This window comes from Hippocampus comes, unplaced genomic scaffold (assembly GCF_001891065.2).
Source record: "Hippocampus comes isolate QL1 unplaced genomic scaffold, H_comes_QL1_v1.1 scaffold82, whole genome shotgun sequence".
In the NCBI taxonomy this organism is placed as follows: Eukaryota; Metazoa; Chordata; class Actinopteri; order Syngnathiformes; family Syngnathidae; genus Hippocampus; species Hippocampus comes.
Window position 1 is genome coordinate 4,844,182 of NW_017805135.1, and position 19,508 is coordinate 4,863,689.

At 42.0% G+C, this 19,508-nt stretch overlaps 1 protein-coding gene across 1 annotated transcript in view; it reads left to right on the forward strand.

Annotated features, from left to right (window-relative positions):
• myo5aa (myosin VAa) overlaps positions 1-19,508 on the forward strand; it is a 44,783-nt gene that overhangs the window by 16,750 nt on the left and 8,525 nt on the right. Inside the window, exons 14-41 of the mRNA XM_019866563.1 lie at positions 603-686; positions 2,704-2,706; positions 4,686-4,841; positions 4,920-5,017; positions 5,123-5,209; positions 5,863-5,971; positions 6,047-6,258; positions 6,343-6,499; positions 7,241-7,480; positions 7,558-7,806; positions 9,767-9,860; positions 10,027-10,157; positions 10,223-10,336; positions 10,433-10,567; positions 10,649-10,705; positions 10,793-11,020; positions 11,824-11,832; positions 12,029-12,129; positions 13,808-13,888; positions 14,455-14,653; positions 15,756-15,821; positions 16,554-16,647; positions 17,290-17,439; positions 17,591-17,745; positions 17,876-17,965; positions 18,412-18,562; positions 18,764-19,046; positions 19,118-19,223. Of these exons, the coding sequence (XP_019722122.1) occupies positions 603-686; positions 2,704-2,706; positions 4,686-4,841; positions 4,920-5,017; positions 5,123-5,209; positions 5,863-5,971; positions 6,047-6,258; positions 6,343-6,499; positions 7,241-7,480; positions 7,558-7,806; positions 9,767-9,860; positions 10,027-10,157; positions 10,223-10,336; positions 10,433-10,567; positions 10,649-10,705; positions 10,793-11,020; positions 11,824-11,832; positions 12,029-12,129; positions 13,808-13,888; positions 14,455-14,653; positions 15,756-15,821; positions 16,554-16,647; positions 17,290-17,439; positions 17,591-17,745; positions 17,876-17,965; positions 18,412-18,562; positions 18,764-19,046; positions 19,118-19,223 (3,639 nt within the window). The remainder of the gene's footprint in view (positions 1-602; positions 687-2,703; positions 2,707-4,685; positions 4,842-4,919; positions 5,018-5,122; positions 5,210-5,862; positions 5,972-6,046; positions 6,259-6,342; positions 6,500-7,240; positions 7,481-7,557; positions 7,807-9,766; positions 9,861-10,026; positions 10,158-10,222; positions 10,337-10,432; positions 10,568-10,648; positions 10,706-10,792; positions 11,021-11,823; positions 11,833-12,028; positions 12,130-13,807; positions 13,889-14,454; positions 14,654-15,755; positions 15,822-16,553; positions 16,648-17,289; positions 17,440-17,590; positions 17,746-17,875; positions 17,966-18,411; positions 18,563-18,763; positions 19,047-19,117; positions 19,224-19,508) is intronic.

Here is a 19,508-nt window from a genome sequence, read left to right on the forward strand (position 1 = left end):
CATGAGGTTCCCTGATCTCAAAATGGAGTGGCGCAGATAAGTGTGATGTGAAATGAGCAGTTTTTGAGTTTTTAGCCACATTTCCTGAAGCATCTAGTACAAAAAATATTTAAACCCTTTAAATGTAAGCAGCTTGTCAATGCAAATTGAAGCATTGAAACAAAAAAAGTATATTTAAGTTTATTATTAAATGTATTGATATCTATGAAGAAAACCACACTTCCACTGTAAAAATGATTAGAATTAAAAAAGTATTTGAATAGAAAATTATTGTCTAATTAATTAATGGTGTCTATGGGCAAAGCCACACTTTTTTCCATGTAAAAATAAATGTCAACAAGTATAATTTAAAAAGGATTCATTAATCAATCTCAGTAAAACCTCATCGATAGGTGATTGGGTGGATCGGCGGGGATTGCAGGTGAATAGTGAACTACAGTACTGTAGAGTATGATGTGGCACACAGTTAGAAATCCGGAATTTCACAGATACTGATGGACATCAGTCAACATTTGTTCGTATCCTCCTACCTCCAAAATCATCACTTTTGATTTTTGATTTACGTTTCTTGACACCAACTAAACTCTCTTGTACTCGTTCAGGTTGAATATCAATGTGAAGGTTTCCTGGAGAAGAACAAGGACACGGTGAATGAAGAACAGATCAAGGTGCTCAAGGCCAGCAAGGTAAGATGTACACACACAAAGATAAGTTTGACGTCTACTCGGCTTGGAGTGCCAGCGACCTCTACTGGCTTTATAGACAACTACATATGGGCAGTGCAGAAACTGCACCTCTGAACGAAGTGGTGATTTTTTTTTTACACATATTAAAAGAGTAACATGAAACCAAAAATACACATTGATGCTCATTTAATTTGCAAGTTGAGGGCTTACTGTATTTCAGCTGCAGAGGCCAGGCGTTAACTGAGGGAATCTTTAATTTATTCGATTTTTTTATGGTATTAAAAAATATCTTGGTGGACAGTTTTACAATTTGCGTCAGGTGAAAGTCAATTTTAAACCAAAACAATAAGGGATAATATGGAGAAATACAGCAAAACAAGGAAAATGAAATCAGACCGAGTGGTCCTATTCCGTCACATTGCTCCTGAAACATAATCATGCCCAAATGCAACATTGTGTACGATCAAAGTCAATGGAAACATGAATAGTCATTAGAGGCACAGCATGGCCTAAAATCAATTTCAAATCCCATTTTGATACTGCGCCGGGAAGTCCCTGCACTGAAGTTTGTGTGTGATACTGTTTAGGATGCCGCGTAGATTTTACTGTTTTGGTTAGCGACAAAGTTCAGATTGACTGAGCGGTCACTGTGTCGTGTTCATTTGTGGTCACCACCATCTATGAACTGATATCACTTAACGTTGGTAAAAAGGAAGACATCAATTTGCGTGAGGAATTCATCTGTTCGAGTTGGGGCACCCATCTGAGCAAAACAGGAGGAACTTTACATTGCACGTTTTCTGTGCGAGTCTGAGAACAAGATCAGTTTCTAATAACCTTGTCGGACTAAAAGCCTTTAAATCCTGACTGGTGTTTGCCCCCCCCCCCCCCCCCCCCCACACACACACACACACACACAGACACTGTGATGCAGTGTGTTGATCTTACAGCGACTCGCAGCTTTCGTGGGTCTCCTTCAGTCGTCAACAGATGAGGCCAAAATGGTTACCGTGTTTTGCCCCCCACACGTGCACGTGGTCTGCATCAGTGAGACTTGAACACTTGGGACTAAGCCTTAATGAGGTCTAAATGAGATTTGGTTTAATTAGGATTTAAGGTTCTCCGCCAAACTTATCCCAGCAATCTCACTGTGCGTGTGTGTGTGTACGTATTATTGGCTAGCATAATAATCGGATTTATTTGACACTTCGCACCTCATTGCCTACTCTTGTACAAGAGTTGCGGTTCTTTGACAAAGATGATACTAACGCGTGTTCTTAAAGTTTATACCACTTACTGTCTTTGTCCTGCTGAACCTTTGCTAGAACTCTTTTATTTGCTCTCCTGAGATTGTAGCAAGTGTACCGAAAAATGGTAAAGACCATGAATAAAGAAAGGTTAACTTTAATGTAGTACATAAATCAATCTTTCCTCAAATATTTGCTGTCCCTCGAACAGAATAAAAATGTGCCGTGCACTACATTAATTGCCGTGGAAATCTCATACTTGGGACAAATAACGCAATTCTAAATACTTTTTTTTTTTTAAACTCGTCGGTAAGTATAATTCCCACAGTTCATAGATTCTCTGAATCACAATCTTGAAATTTGTTGAGTCTTTCGAAATGTGCCGTGACACACTGAAAGGTCAGATGTTTTCGGATTGGTCAAAAGCTGATCTGTGTTATTCGTTCACGTGCACTTCATGTTTGCACGTGACATCCGCAGCATCTGCATTAAAGAAAATACACAAAATACGAGAGAAACGTTTGTGACAAATCATAATTGAATTCATCCAGAGAAATTCAATCATCGTCCCGTTCATTTTCATCAGCAATTTGCCTGTTTGTTTTTTATGTTTATTTTTTCCATCAAGAAACACGCGGGATGCAAATGATGACGTTTCATCTTAATGTCGCTGTGTTGTGCTTTCATTTTGTCTCCCATGTGTTGTCCATGTATGTTGGTTCTGTCTTCATCATGACAACCCTCCTCCCTCCCTCCCCACCCGTCTGCAGAAGGTAAAACAGCGACGTTCACGCAACGCCGATCTGCCTCTGGCTCTTGCTTTATCTTGTCTTTCACTCGCCGACTTATTCGCTCTAATAGCACCGGGTCACGGAGTTTGGTTTTTGTGCCGTCGGTTGCTGCATGGCGAGCACTCGAGGCATTCGCAGTTTAAGAATAAAGCACGTCACCAGGAAGTAGAGACATTGGGAGAGGTGTCTTTAGTTTGTCCTGATTTTTGACAATGGAAAGAGGAACACAGCACGGAAGAGGACATCTCAGTTCATATCTGCATGCCGTACTAAAAACGGATATACAGGCGCGTCTCCGTTTATCTAAATATCATGGAAAACTTCATTCATTCCAGTACGGTCGAAGGGAACCAAGCCCTTCCGCTCCCTCCCCACCCCTGCTAAAAAGGGGTTTAATTTTGCATGTCGAGGACACAAGATAGCAGCATATGACTTCAAAAAGAAAGTAAAAAGCATCAACAGCTTGCATTCGCACAATTCGCACAACCACGAAGCTATGGTCCATCATCGATTTCATCCAGTCATTAAACTATACAAGACAAGCAAACCACACGTTGACATGACAGTTATTGACAGCGTTAGCGAGTATATGAGCCTAAAACAACACAAAGAAGACGCATATCACACAGAGGCAAAGAAAGAGTGTTAAATTTACACTTTGGCATTTTCGCACAATAGGAGTGTTAAGTTGCCACTGCCGAACCTCGACCATCCGGAGACTCACTGTAGTTCAATTCAAAAAGTGAAACTCATTTTATATCGGTTCACTCCACACAGACGGAACTGGAGAATGGTTTTATTGTGTACAGTTTTGATTACGAAGGATTACAAGGAGCAAAAACACAAAAATCAATCATCTCAAGACTTGAGAATATTACATAAGAATCCATCAAAAGGATCTTAAATATAGAAATTAGGTACCGGTAAGATTTTTTTTTTCTTATTTTAAATGGATGTGAATGTTATTTCACTTTTTGAATTACGGTTACTGAAATAAATGAATTTTTGAATGATATTCTTATTTATTGAGACGCGCCTGTACATTACAGTATACATGAAGCTTTCCATAACTTTTTTTACATGATGGTTTGGGGCTTTGTATAACAATCAACCTGACTGAACTGATGGAATGTTTTTTTTGTTTTGTTTTGTTTTTTTTAACAAAACTAATCTACAAATCTGTACTAAACATCCTAAAAGTCGGATCTGCACAACGGAAAGTCCTTAAATACAGTTTTGTAAACCCCTTCACAGTAAGTGCCAAGTATGACAATTAATTGACGTATTGCTGCACTGTTTGTGCACCAGGAGAACGTCAGATGTCACTCAATCTATTCCGGGAACTGTTTGTCTGAAATTTGATTTGTTCCAGAGTGAAACTGTTTCCATCCTAAAACCAGGTCAGATTAAGACCCTTAACTGCCATCCATTGGAAAAGAGGCATTGGTGCACCTTCGACCGGTTGTCATTCAGAGCACATATAGACAAAAAAAAAAAAGAAAAAAAAATTACATTCACACGTTTCACACCTATGAGAAATCAAATGAAATTCATTCATAATTCAGAGAACGCAGAGTAGTATTCCGTGGTGCGGAATGTGCCTGGAAGGCAAATGTCTTTCTGTTCTTCTTTGACATTACAATATTGACTGAGCAGCCAGGATGTAGACATGGTAGCTCGCTAAGCTATCGCTAATTTCCTTTTCCAGTTCTGTGGTTGTCATCAACCACACATTTCCTCTTTGCCATCACGGGTGGCATTCCATGGTCACAATAACAACAACAAAAAAAGCCAAAGAAAAAGCAAACCATACTTTGTGGACTAAAGATAATTCCGTAAAATGTTCCAACCTATACGACGTCAAGGTTTAAAATGTTCAAGGTTTCACTGCACATCTCCAGCATGAAATCCACCGTAAATCCCGATCGGCGTTATGATTGTATTTGGACTGCTCTACCCAGTTTGACCTGCTGGTGGAGCTGTTCCAGGATGAGGGGAAAGTCACCAGCCCGACGGGTCAGGCCCCCGGGACGGGAGGCAGGACCCGTCTCAGCGTCAAACCTGACAAGAACCGCGACAACAGCAGCAAGGAGCACAAGAAGACCGTCGGCTGCCAGGTTTGATATTTGCCGTCTTCCACACATTCCCGACTTGCGTCACAATCGTGCGACAATACGGCTTCTCCTTTCTTGTAGTTCCGTAACTCCCTTCAAATGCTCATGGAAACCTTGAACGCCACCACTCCGCACTACGTCCGCTGTATCAAACCCAATGACTTTAAGCTGGCTTTCTCGTGAGTTGCCTGCTTGAACATCAGTAAAATACTACAAAGAAAGCCATTTTTTTTAAATGTTCTTTTCTTGTTTCTGTAAAATCTGTGAATTGTGTTGACTGGCAGGTTTGACCCAAAACGTGCGGTGCAGCAGCTGAGAGCTTGTGGCGTCCTGGAGACGATCCGCATCTCTGCTGCCGGTTTCCCGTCCAGGTACCGAAAAGATTTCTGCAAACTTCCTTACTTGACAGGCCTATGCTATTTAATGCCAAAATGGATTGCAACTATGAGTTGGCGCATTCACGAAGCATGACATCTGTGGGGAGTTGAGCTCCGTTCACGTTATGGCACAACTTCTGAAGGTGGCTATATTCTGCTCATTAGAATGCTGGCGTGAAAGCAGACAATTCCGCAAAACTCCATCCCACAAAAATATTTGGGAAAAATAACGATTAATTGAATAATTTGACTCTCCAGATTACCAAATAAAGTGCCTGTCCGTCACTGGTTGTTTTTTACAAATTAGCTTTAAAATTATTTTTGAAATGACATTTAACCCATAAAAGAAAAAAAGGAAATGAATACAAACAACAGTCATGGGTCGCGAATGGTGTGGTGCTATGCTCACTTGACTTCGGTGCATGCAGCATATGAATGTACTGTACTTGAAAAGTTAAAAAAAAAAAAAAAAATCTGTCCATGATTTACAAAAACAAGTTCAAACAGGCTGTATGTCTAGCTGCAAGTGTCATTGAAGAATGAGCAATTGTATTGCATGTTTGAAATATTGTTTGTTTTTTTAATGATTATTTTGCATACCATTTGAAAGAGCTTGTTTGCTGATTCTGCGTGTGTGCACACTTCAGATGGACATACCAGGAGTTCTTCAGCCGGTACAGAGTGCTCATGAAGCAGAAAGATGTTCTCTCTGACAAGAAGTTGACATGCAGAAACGTTCTGGAGAAGCTCGTGGAGGTCCGCCTTGCAAACTTTCCCTCTTCTCAAAGCGTCCATCTCTCCGTGATGTTTCATGCTCCCTTCTTCTTCCAGGATCAGGATAAGTATCAGTTTGGCAAGACCAAGATCTTCTTCCGGGCCGGCCAGGTGGCCTACCTGGAAAAGCTGAGAGCCGACAAGCTGCGCGCCGCCTGCATCCGCATTCAGAAAACCATCCGCTGCTGGCTGGCGCGCAAGAAGTACCTACGCATGCGCGACGCGGCCATCACCATCCAGAGGTTCACCAGAGGATACCAGGCTCGCTGGTGGGTCACTCACACGTGATCTTTATACAACTTGGAATATTTCCGTCATTGTCTCATCTCCAATCGGGCCTCTCTCATCTCCAGCTTGGCAAAGTTCATGCGTCGCACGCAGGCCGCCATCATCATCCAGAAGTACCAGAAGATGTACGTGGCGAGGAAACGTTACCGGCAGAAGCAGGCGGCTGCCCTGGCCATCCAGACTATCCTCAGAGCTTACATGGCCCGCCAGAAGTACCAAGCGGTAAAGCACGCGCATACAACAACACACATGATCGGTCTTCTACAGTGTTGTCAAAAAGTACGTTTCACCTTGCCGATTTCTCATTCCTGATTTTGTTTTCAATGTTATAACAGCGCATTCAATTAGATTTAAATCTAGACTCGGTCACTTCAAAACCTTCATTTTAAATTTGATTTTGACATATATTACTTTTTCAAAACGTTGGGCCTGATAGGGAGATTTATTTCAAAATCATCATCTACAAACGGCGCGGATGTAACTTGGAACTGCATGGATACAACTAGATGCACATAAGACTTCAGAGTGACAGTGACAACTGCTTTTGATATCAAGGGCCAGAGATTTATTGTTTAATAGGTTCTTAGCACATTTTCCACTAGTTATCCCCAAAAAATGGCGCACGCAACCATAACCGGTATGCTTATGCACCATGATAGCAAGTGAAGAAAAATATTGCGGCAACCGTGTACACTTTTCACACAGCAAAAGAGCATCCAACAATCGGAATAGGGACAGGAGACGTGGTGTCAGGTGGTAAGGCTTAGCATAGAGCTGATGCCAAATAGTTCAACATCAATTTCATCTAGCGACAGCACTTTCTCCCAAGCCTTGCCTCAGTCATTTGAAGGTTCACTGGCTACCTTAAGGCAGGCCTGTACAAAACTAGAACCATGCGGGTACTGCAAAATTGAGTGGTTTTTTTTCTTTTTTCTCTTTCACCCCATGTGCCGCCATCTGTAGCTTCTTCGCCAGCACAAGGCGGTGATCATCCAGAAGCACGCCCGCGGCTTGCTGGCTCGACGCTGGTACAAGCGCTGCCTGAGCTCCATTGTGTACCTGCAGTGCTGCATCCGCAGGATGAGGGCCAGGCGCGAGCTGAAGAAGCTGAAGATCGAAGCCCGCTCGGTGGAGCACTTCAAGAAGCTCAACAAGGGCATGGAGAACAAGATCATGCAGCTCCAGAGGAAGATCGACGAGCAGGTCGGGGGTCGTCGCATCATCCCGGCTTTGTGTGTGTGTTTTGTTGTCGGGTCTGACTTTTAGTGACCCGCCATCAGAGCAAGGAGAACAAGTCGGTCAACGAAAGACTCGCAGGCTTGGAGAACACCTACGCCACGGAGAGCGAGCGGCTCCGCGGGGAGCTGGGTCGCCTGCGAGGCGTGGAGGAGGACGCCAGGAGCAAAGGCAACCAGGTCAACTGTCTCCTGGAGGAGCTGGAGAAGCTGAAGAAGGAGCTGAGCACCACCCAGCAGGAGAAGAAGACCATCGAGGACTGGGCGCAGTCGTACAAGGGCCAAATGGAGAAAGTACGTTCGCATTTGGTGACTTTCTTTCCTCCTTTTTACTCGTCCTGCTTGTCAAACACGAGTTGTTTGTGTCTCGAGTTCCCCCACTCGCCGCTTCCTCATTGTGTGAATCGTAACCATTTTTGGAGAAAAATTCAGTTTCAACGATGGTGAAAATAATCATTTTTTGTGGCCCCGGTATGCATACCCTGAAAGTGACATTGAGTTGAACCCAAAGAGTGTACATCAAACTAGTTGCCCTTTTCATTAATTGATAACCAAGAGGAAGAAGCGACTCAAACTTTAATATCAAATACATTTTGAGCAGATTAGTCAATTCATCGATAGAATAATCAATCATGAAAAAAGTTTTACCTGTACATTCAGAACTTTTTTTTTTTTTTTTTGGTCAATAGACTTGAGTAAAATGATCCCTTTACTACCCCCCCCCCCACTACAATCCTGTGAGGTTACATGACAACATACATGTTTTACTACTGCACCCAAGGCAAACATTTTTTCCTTCAATTTAGCCGGCTCCGAGAAGCAGGGGGCATTGGGCGCCGAGTTGCCCCCATGCAGGTGAGCACACAGTATTGTGCTTGTGTTTTAGCATCCTAACTCCAGTCAGGTGCAACAATTATTGGGCCATCGTACGCAATTCTGATCTTCTTGGGTCTAAACAGCACCACAATGGATCGGCCGTAAAGCAAACAAGATGTGATTGAACTGCAGACTTTCAGCTTTTGCGTGAGAGTATTGACATCCAAATCACTCGAACGGTGTAGGAATTACAATAATTTGTATATGTGACTCCCATTTTCTTGGTGGTGATCTAAGCAAGATTTCTAATCAAATTCATTGTGGTGGTCTTTCGGACCAAAACGATGAGAATTGTGCCAGTGTCCCAACGACATATGGACCTTGACTGTATGGAAAGAATTTCTTATGCTTTAGTGTTTCAGTTAGGATTCCTCCATGTGGTGACAAAGAGCTGTAGCCTAGTCAAGTAGGACCTTTAAGTAGAAATACGAATAATTGCTTGTAGCCGAGTCTTTTTTTGGGCCTTCATGGCTTCGCGGAGCAGATTCAGCTGTTTCAGAGAAAGAAACAAATGATGATGTTTCATAACAGGATTTCTTCATATCAATTCATCCATTTTGGAATATTTAAATTTTCACGAGATTGCGTATTTATTTATTCGTCTAATTTACGTACTTAGAATTGAAGTTCACAGGAATGAATTTTTACTAGAAAATACAGGGTTCCCACAGGTCATTAAAGTTTATAAAAATCCATAAAAAAAGAAGTAAAATTATGTTAATTGTTAATTTTCAGGTAAAGCTTCTAAAATCAATAAAATCATTACAAATTTATTTTTATTCGAAAATAAATTGAAGTTTTATATTTTCTAAATTTAAATTTTTCTTAGTGTACTTTATTTGCGAATGAATTCAAGTTTTTTGAAAATTGGACATACAGTATGTCAAATAAAGGGTTAGCTGATTGCCCCTAAAAATAAAGATGTGCCCTTCCTTTGGCAGCAATAATTTGAACACCAGCTCAGTGACATGTGGCTTTCTGTTTAGCCCGCATATTGCTTAGTGGGCATTAAATCCACCGTGAAGCCCTTGCTGAATGGAGAAAAGGTCCTCAAAAATGGCTAAATTAGCCCTCAAAGGTCCTTAAAGGGTCCATAAATAAAAAGCAAGTGGAAGAGTGGGAACCCTGAAACAAGATCATTTTCCCAACATTATCACTCATCATGTAGTATGTCATTACAGAATATGAGGATGTTTAAAATATTTCAGTTTAAAGTTTTAAAATGGTTCGAGCAAATTAAAATAGGTTTTTACTTCAGTAACTTTAGTCATGTGAAACTGACATGGAAAACTCATGGCTCACCCTGTTTTTCTCATTAGCTTTCTTGGCCTTAACCAAATATGGCCAAGATCTAATTTCTGGATCTTTTGCGTGTTAGATGGTATCAGAACTGAAGGACCAGAACGGCTTGCTGAAGAAAGAGAAAGACGACTTGAACAGGTTGATTCAGGAACAGAATCAGCAGATGACAGGTGAGATTTCGATGTTTTGCAACATACGGCCCGAGTGCCATAGGCGGGTCCCGGGAGCATTTAACTCGGGTTTTTGTTTTTTTTTTTTGTATTTCGTTACTTCCCAACCACGAAAGAAGTCTTGTCACTTAAATGTTGTCCCTCGTACGTGTTTTACTTGTCACAGAGAAAATGGCACGTGCGATTGCAGCGGAGACTCAACAGCTGGAGACCGATCTCAACGAGGAGCGCTCTCGCTACCAGAATCTCCTGACCGAACACCTTCGCCTCGAGGAGAAATACGACGACCTCAAAGAGGTGCGTGACACTTTTTTTTTTTCTCCTCGCCACCCCAGCTCACTTTGACTTCCATTTGTTTTCAGCACATTTCCAAGACTGGCCACAGGAGAACGGATTCCACCCACAGCAGCAACGAGTCAGAGTACACCTACAAGTCAGAGTTCGCCGAATCGGAAGAAGGTTCCCTTGCCGCAGAAGTACGTCATTTGTTCTTCCGAGATTGACTTGCCGCATTTCTCGACTCTCGTCAATATGTCAATGGAAGTTCACATTTTAATGGCTTTTCTCTGCAGGATTTGACTCGAGGAATGGATACCTCGCTCACGCTCAAGCTGCAGAAGCGACTCACAGAGCTGGAGCAAGAAAAGCAGTCGCTGCGCAATGAGCTGGAGAACAAAGAGGAGCAGTTTCAGAGGGCCCGAGCCAGGGTACACGTACATACTTAACACGTTACACAGTTAATAGAACTCAATCAATCATTAAAGGTCTTCCTTGGCTCCTTATTTTAGGATGAATCCGAGTTCAAAAAGGCGCGTGGGGCAGAGTTGGAGTACGAGTCCCTCAAGGTGAGTTGTTCAAAGCTTTATCTGTGCACTTTTTTTTTTTTTTTTACGGTAAGCAAAAGTCTCACACTCTGGCCTTGGCCTTCTTAGCGTCAGGAACTGGAGTCGGAGAACAAGAAGCTGAAGCACGACCTGGCCGAGATGAGGAAAAGCCTGCTGGGCGGCGCCGCATCGAGCGCCGGCGCACCGGGCTCTCCGGCCTACAAGGTTCTCCTGGATCAGCTCAACTCCTCCTGCGAGGAGCTGGAGGTGCGCAAGGAGGAGGTGCTGATTCTGCGCTCGCAGCTGGTCAGCCAAAAAGAAGCCATGCAGCACAAGGTAGACATGTCCACTTGATTTGAGTCTGCCACTTCATGTTTACGTGTGCCGTACTAACGCGTACTCACCCGTGTCGGCTGTTTGTCCGATCATTTCGTCCATCCTCTCGGCCACTTGATTAGGTACACCTGCGCAAGACGAATGACAATTTATTGTGGTTTCGGTTTGAAGTCGAACCGCTGTCAAGTTGAACGCTTATATTCCACACGTAGTGTACGCAAATATTGATGAGTATAAAATATGGATGAATCATAAAACATTTGTTAATGTCAGTGTAATGGATTGACATCTTCACACGTATTTTTTTTTCAAGTTCTGTGGCGTGGATGCTTTAATCCCCAAATTCAGACGTACGCATCGTTAAATAATAAAAATGTAGTTAATCAAAAACTAATACCATTACGTAAAATACGAATTCAACATATACGTCATTTATTACAGAACCATTATAATAATAACTCGTTTTATTTTCATAACATGAACACATTTTCCATAAATATCTGAACAAACGCGCAGTTAAGTTTCGTGTGAACATAATCTACATTACGTTTGTATGTAAATAAATAGAAAATCAAATCAACATGAAGACATCTTATAATGAATGCATTTGCCAACCACAACAATCTTATTGGCTTGTGAAGGTGTACTTCATGTATGTTTGGCTTCGGTATGACGTTGAACATATTCCTCATGTCCGTGAACCTGCTCATGAGCTCTCGTGTGTTTTGAATGTTTTTGGTTGCGCCCTCAGTGTCTAACGCTCCTGTCTCTACCTTCTCTCCTCCATCCACGCTTTTCTACAGGATGAGAAGGTATTGTTTCAACCACCGCTTGTCTTGCACGAATGTCAACATCACAAGATGTTACTTTATGTTATGTACAAAAGCCACGTTTACACAATGGTGCTGCTATAAATCTTGAGGAATGCAATTTTGAGACGAGTAATTATCCCCTTTCAATGTGACAACAGACCATTTCTCAATATTGCTTCTCTCTTGTCCGTTTTAGGAGACGATGACAGAAGTGGCCGTCCACGTGGAGGACATTTCCAAACTGAAGGACGCTGATGAACTCAAACAAGCCTACATCGGCCTCAAAGACACAAACAGGTACTGCCCCCCCCCCCCCCGCCTCTTTTTTCAGCATTGGATTCTTCCAACCCTCCATATCATTCGTTCAGTCACTGACGACTGAATGCCAACTTGTCCCGTGCAGATCTCCCAGGTTTGCATGTAAGCGGCTGGAAGTCAGACATCTGCTAAGTAGGCTCAGGTAACAGATGAGGTGGTCCATGCATCGTGGTCGGCGAGCATCCATGGCCACGCGGAAACAGTGACTCATACTCACTGATTCCACACTATCAAGATTTTTTTTTCTGGCCATCCTTAACAGCATGTCCGAATAGAGTTTACCGAGGTTGTTGTCTTCCTTCCCGCTTCCAAATAGCATTTTTAAGCACTTTATGAAGGCAGTGACACATCTGGTCATTGATGTGGACGTCCTCATACAAAACGTGCAGCTGGTTGAGCGCAATAGGAGTTGTCAGCCTCACTGTCAAGGAATGTGTTCTGCATGAGCCCCTTCTTATTTCTACTTTGCGAAAAGGTGGACAGCGCAATTTGATTCATTAAAGCCAAATCCGAACAATAGACCTGCATCTCGAATAAAATCCAATTCAAGAGCGATATAAAAAAATATATATATATGCATATATATTTATCCAATGATATTCTAGTGAGCTTGGTTCGCAAGGGAGCAAATCCCATCAAAGCTAAGCAGTATTACTTTTAGTATAGGAAGTATTTTTGGGACAGATTTTGTTTTGGACCGGATTTGATTTTGCAGGGGTACCTAATAGTGTGTCTGTTAAGTGGATTGAACCACTATGTGTCCCCCCCCCCCTTTTGTTTTTTTCATTCACCATCCATCATCCTGTTTGTCATAACCATATTTTTACACAGTGGGCCTGTGCTTAAAACATGCAACAGTGTGCTTCTCCCCATTTCTTTCTCTCAATTTGGTTTGTCTTTTTTTTTCTTTTAGTCACATTCAAACTAACAATTTCAACACAAACAATCTGCGTCAAGGGGACGTTCATACTGACATAATCTCTGTATAACAATATGAAATAATTTTCTCAAATAAGCACCTCACCTTAGCGCCTCCTTTTTCCTTCCTCAAGAGGAATTTAAGTTGTATATTTACAAATGAAAAATACAAATACCTAAATAAACAAAGCAATAAAAATACTAATAAAAATAATATCTTCATCTTTGCTAAATGTTATTGATTCAAAGAATTATTTTTCGAACTCATGTAAAGAAAGGCAAGTTTAAAATGTTTGAGGTTTACTGTGCGAGGATACTGATCTCATGCATTATTTTCAAAATGCATTAAAACTATAATGCCGATGTACTTCCAATAAAATAATGGAGAATAAACACATTTCATTGTAATTATCTTAATGCATTTTTAATATATTAATATATATATATATATATATATATATTATGCTATAAAATTGTGCATTGTGCTCTCTGTTATTTCTTCTGATAAATTCCTCCGCATTTGAGGGAACCGAACTGACCTAATCATGCAACACAGACAACATTGTATGTGATTCCTGGCCTTTAAGATGAAGTCAATGCGCCACAGTCACACCAGTAAATCGTAATTGCAATGTCCATTAACCTCACCCTCCCTGCATGCTTTCATCATGTTCATTTCATGTTCCCTTTTATTTTTGTTTGTTTTTTTGTTGTTCCTTGTGTGTTGTGTGTCGGTCAGATCGACTGCTCCAGACTTCCAAAAGCTGAATGAAGACGGGGAGCTGTGGCTGGTTAATGAGGGCTTAAAGGAGACCGTCAGGTGTAACTGTGTGACCTTTCTGCATTCTACTGAACACTCGGGGATAGCATAGCTAGATCACTTGCCATCACCCTTTTAGATCTTCTTCGTATAAATATGACAACGCCATATTCTTGCTCACGGATGGCGGTCAGTGAGTGTTTGTATTGCAAATGATATTTCCTATGAACTTCTGAATGAAAGCCAAATGCAGTTGAGTTGAGTTGAGCGTGCACGCGTATCCGCGTGTTTGAATGAGTCTGCGCGTGACCGTGTTTGTGTGATTATTTGGCACTGATTTGGTCCATTATTGAGGAGAAGTACTCAATAAGGAGGAAGTTGATGTGTCATTTCTAAAAACTAGCATTTGATTTGTGCAGAATATCAGGTGATGACTGAAAAAAGTCCCTCTGAAGTCATCTTGAACTGGTTTTGCTTCTCTCGTCACACTTGGAGTCTAATTGGTCTTCTCTCATCCCTGTTGTGTTGTTTCCCGCTTAAACATCCCTACACCTCCATCTTGCCTCACATCATCTTCCCGCTCTCCATTCCTGCGTCTCGTCTCCCACCGCCCTCCTGCCCGTCAGGCTCCTGGAGCACCAGCTGCAGACCCAGCGACGGAGTTACGACAGCGAGGTGGAATCACTGCGCGGCGAGCTGCAGAACGTCAAGGAGGAAAACAACCGGCAGCAGCAGCTCCTGGCACAGAACCTCCAGCTGCCTCCAGAGGCCCGCATCGAAGCCAGTCTGCAGCATGAGATCACCCGGCTCACCAACGAGAACCTGGTAGGCTGTCAAGTCGATTTTATTTAGAGAGCGCCGGTTTACAGCAGACGTTATCACAAGGCTCTTAAAACATTGAGCGGGTCATGAACGGCATGACTCATACTTTCGACGTAAACGGCATAAAGAAACCAACCGAGCCCCACGCGAGTGAGCATTTTGTAAAGGAGGCAAGGATAAACCCCCTCTCAGGAATAAATGCGAAACATAACCCAGAAGAATAGAGAGAGAGAAACCAGGCTCGAGGGTTTGAGGAATGAGAGAACGGATGGACACAACAACAGCCATAGCAAGAGCAGGACTCGACCCAAGATGACGGCAACAATGATCCCATATGTTCTTTACCACCGCTAACAACAGGTGGATAAAGGTGAAGGTTCAATTGCACCTCCGTGGGTTCCACCTCCATAAGTGCGAAGCACCAGCCACAGGAGAGAGAATAATTAGCATGGGGTTGGGCTAGGACTCAAGTGTACCTCAAAGATAAACACTGTGGATTTAACCACCTTTATTATTATTATTATTATTATTATTATTGTTATTATTATATGTCCATCCATCCATTAGTTAAACCATTATTGTTATCATGTTTTATGAACCTCTGAATGAAAGCCAATCATCAGGATTTACGTTTTTTATGAATTGGGTGTCAGGCAACACACAAATCAAAATGCTCCTTTCACAGTATGAAAATATTTTTTAAAAAAAAGAAATTGTACATTACTTTTCATCCAAATACAGCCTTCAGCTTTCTAAAAACAGAACATATGTTCTCCTTTGGCTTTAATAATTGATGACTATTTTAACTTCTCAAATGTTGACGTAATCTATGAAAACACAAATTCATGCAAATAAATAAATAAATTTTGATCCAAAATGAGACCACAAATTGTCTTCAAAAAGTAAATGATTGAGCATTCAAAGAAATCGCAGTAAAATGTTATGTTATGTGACAAAACGTACACTTCGCCAGTCCTATTTTTTCTTGGTGTTGCGCACTTGATAAAAGCCTGCATAAGTTAAAAAAAAAAAAAAGGTTCCCAAAAGAGGGCCGTCTCAAACGCACACGCGCACTCTGTGACGTGTGGATGGTGTCACCTGACAGGAGCTGGCGGCCAATGACCCCACAGCATCCCGAGAGGCGCGAGTCATCATTTTACGCCGGATGGTTGTATGTACAGACTGCGTGTGTGTTTTCTATGTATTCTGCACGAGGGTTTGAACTAACAGCTGTTTTGTTTTTTTCCTCCAAAAGGCTGAATGTGTCTAACGCTATTTACCGCAATTGCCTTAATTCACAATGGAGCAACTATGCACCTTTTTTTCTTCTCCTTTAACTGCCAACAAGTCCCGCTAAAATGTTTTTCCTTCCCAATCAGCCGAGCAGCTCTCGTTTTCATCTGAGAGCAAACGACTTTTTGCTTTGTCTTTGGCTTGTTTGTCTCGAAGGAAATGTTTGGATTCTGCTCCCTCTGAATTCATGACTAGACCGGATTTTGATTTTCATGAAACTTGCTCTACTTGTTGATCGAGATGGCACAACACAAAAACTCAAATTTTACATCATGTGAGAGATTACATTTCATGAAAAAAATGTCAGGTCATCTGATCCTTGAGGTCAATTTTAAGGTCAAATTATTGGTCAAAAGGTGAAATTGCTAAAATACACACCAATCCTTGAAATGATTGCAGATTTGTAGTTCTTGTTGAATTCCCTTTGCAACAACGCTTGTCTTCTGACGATTTGACCCAGTAGTTCCTGAGATATAACAGTGCCATCTCCTTCAAATCAAAATCCGCTTGGCTACATTTTTCCGATTTTTGGACTGATTAAGCATGAAATGACCCTTGCGGTTTTTCCTCACCTGCTTTGTGTCTGCTTCTCCCTTCCATCACCTGACAGGATCTCATGGAGCAGCTGGAGAAGCAGGACCGAACCATCCGCAAGCTCAAGAAGCAGCTGAAGGTTTACTCCAAGAGGATCGGCGAGATGGGAGGTAGGATGCAACCCCATCACTGAGAACGTCAAAACTGACATTTTTCCAAATTTGGAGGTCGTGCTGGGCAAGATGAAAACAATCTTCTAACACGATATAGGCCATTTTCTATCACAATAACAATATACCATGATACATTTTCAGTTATTAAAAAAAAAAAAAAAAAAAATTACACCACACTAGTGATGGGCAAATGAAGCTTCAAATTAGTTTCATGAAGTAGTGTTGCTATATAAAATCATCCAATGTAAACAGAAGCTAAGTAGCAATTTTCAAATTGCAAAAGCTGCAATTTATGACATTTTCCAAAAAGATTTCAGTCCATTGGTAGGCTTTATTTTTTTACGTTTAAATGTAGGGAAAGATGACGTATTTATTTATAGAGTATCTCGATACAGTAAGTTTAAGAGGTGCACTCCACATTTCATGTTTCATGAAACATAAAAAGTTGATGTGATGAAGCCACAGATTTGTTTGCATTATTAACCTAATCTGCTTCATTTTCTGATTGACATTTACAACACACTTGTGTGATAGATTAATTTATTGCTTGTGGTTGTTAAAAAAATACATGGGAAGAGGACCTTGAAAAAAAAAAAAAGTTGCATGTTAACTTGCAATCGGAACTTGCGTGCGTTGCAGCCGGTCAAGCGGAGGGTCAGACGTCGCCGGGACAGACGGTGGACGAGCCCATCCGCCCAGTCAACATTCCTCGCCGGGAAAAAGACTTCCAGGGTATGCTGGAGTACAAGAAGGAGGACGAGCTAAAACTGGTCAAGAACTTGATCCTCGGTGAGTTTGACGTTGCTTCTGACAGACAGACCTCAGCTAGCGCAAATATCTCCGTTTATTCTCACATAATCCAAATCCGTGTTTTTGCTTTGACTGCTCACCCTGTACAAATTGACCTCGTAACAAAAACCACTTTGTTTCTTGCGTACAGAGCTAAAACCTCGCGGCGTGGCCGTCAACCTGATCCCGGGTCTCCCCGCCTACATCCTTTTTATGTGTCTTCGCCATGCCGATTATGTCAATGATGACCAGAAGGTGCGCACGCTGCTCACCTCAACCATCAACAGCATCAAAAAGATCCTTAAGGTTTGATTTGCGATTCAAGTAATTTGACTCACAAGTGTGGTCATGGAATTAATTGAACTTGTAAGTCAAGGTAGCAATGTCTTACGTCTTTTTGAAAGAAGTTGTTGTGTGTTTCACTTCTTCCCGTCAGAAACGAGGAGATGACTTTGAGACGGTCTCGTTCTGGCTGGCCAACACCTGCCGCTTCCTGCATTGCCTCAAGCAGTACAGTGGAGATGATGTAAAAAGTCCCTTTACACTCTCTCAGTACAAAAAAAAAATTCTTCCAAAAATACCCCAAATAATCGATGAATCATTTGTGTCAAAAGTGCAAAAAACAACCTAAAACAACATAAATACAAATAATTCTGTCTAAATGTCTTGTGTTGCATGCAAAATACAACACATGCTAAATACACACGAATGCTGTTGTCCTTAAAATATGTTAGATTAAAACAGTACATATTTTTTATGCACCGTGTGTCAAAGTTTTTAAATGTAATTTTTAAAAATTTTATTTATTCCGTTATTAATTCATATCAGAATTGAAGTGCCCATGATAAATAATAAAAACCCCAGCATGATAAAATCAGAAACTGATTTGAAGTCTTATGAGGAAGGCGGGATGAAATAATCTTTTCATTATTCTTCTCTAAAAAAAAAAAAATAAATGTTTTTTCCTGCTAGGTCTTCATGAAGCATAACACTTCCCGGCAGAACGAGCACTGTCTGTCCAACTTCGACCTGACTGAGTACAGATCGGTGATCAGCGACCTGGCCATCCAGATCTACCAGCAGCTCATCAAATGCATGGAGAACACACTTCAGCCCATGATAGGTGCGCATATGCCAAATAAGCGTCCGCTTAGGGCCCCAGTAGATCAATTATTTCAAATCGAGTCATATACAGTATTCTTCTTTTGTCAATTTTTTTTCCTTGTGTTTTTGAGCCCAGTTTTTGCAGCGTAGTAGTCAGTGTATGAATGATCAATCATAAATTTTATTGGCATAAGTAGATTAAGTAGATTTTTTGCTTCAGTGTCCGGCATGCTGGAGCACGAGACCATCCAGGGGGTGTCGGGCGTGAAGCCGACGGGCCTGCGCAAGCGGACCTCCAGCATCGCCGACGAGGGCACGTACACGCTGGACTCCATCCTGCGCCAGCTCAATGCCTTCCACTCCACCATGTGCCAGCACGGCACCGACCCCGAGCTCATCAAGCAGGTGGTCAAGCAGCAGTTCTACGTCATCGGCGCCGTCACCCTCAACAACCTGCTGCTGCGCAAGGACATGTGCTCCTGGAGCAAAGGCATGCAGATCAGGTAGAGAGCATCTCTCAATGTTTGGCCACAATGTAGAGATGGAGGATGTTGACGTTGCGCATGTGTCTCAGGTACAATGTGAGCCAACTGGAGGAGTGGTTGCGTGACAAAGGTTTGATGAATTGTGGAGCCAAGGAGACTCTGGAGCCTCTCATCCAAGCCGCTCAGCTGTTGCAGGTCAAGAAGAAGACGGATGAGGACGCCGAAGCCATCTGCTCCATGTGCCTGGCCCTCACCACCGCACAGGTACACAACCAGACCGCCAAAGATTGGGCCGCGTTGGAGTACTGAGAGTCTCTCATCTCTGCGATTGATTAAGAATCGCTCTTGCCTTTGGCTGGTTCACAATACAGCAGTGGGGCTTCATACTAAATCGATCAGATGACGTCGTATCACCTCAGTTTTAGCGTATTGTATCGTCCTGTTGCTTTGTCACTTAAGTTTCATCGGACTAAACATTTT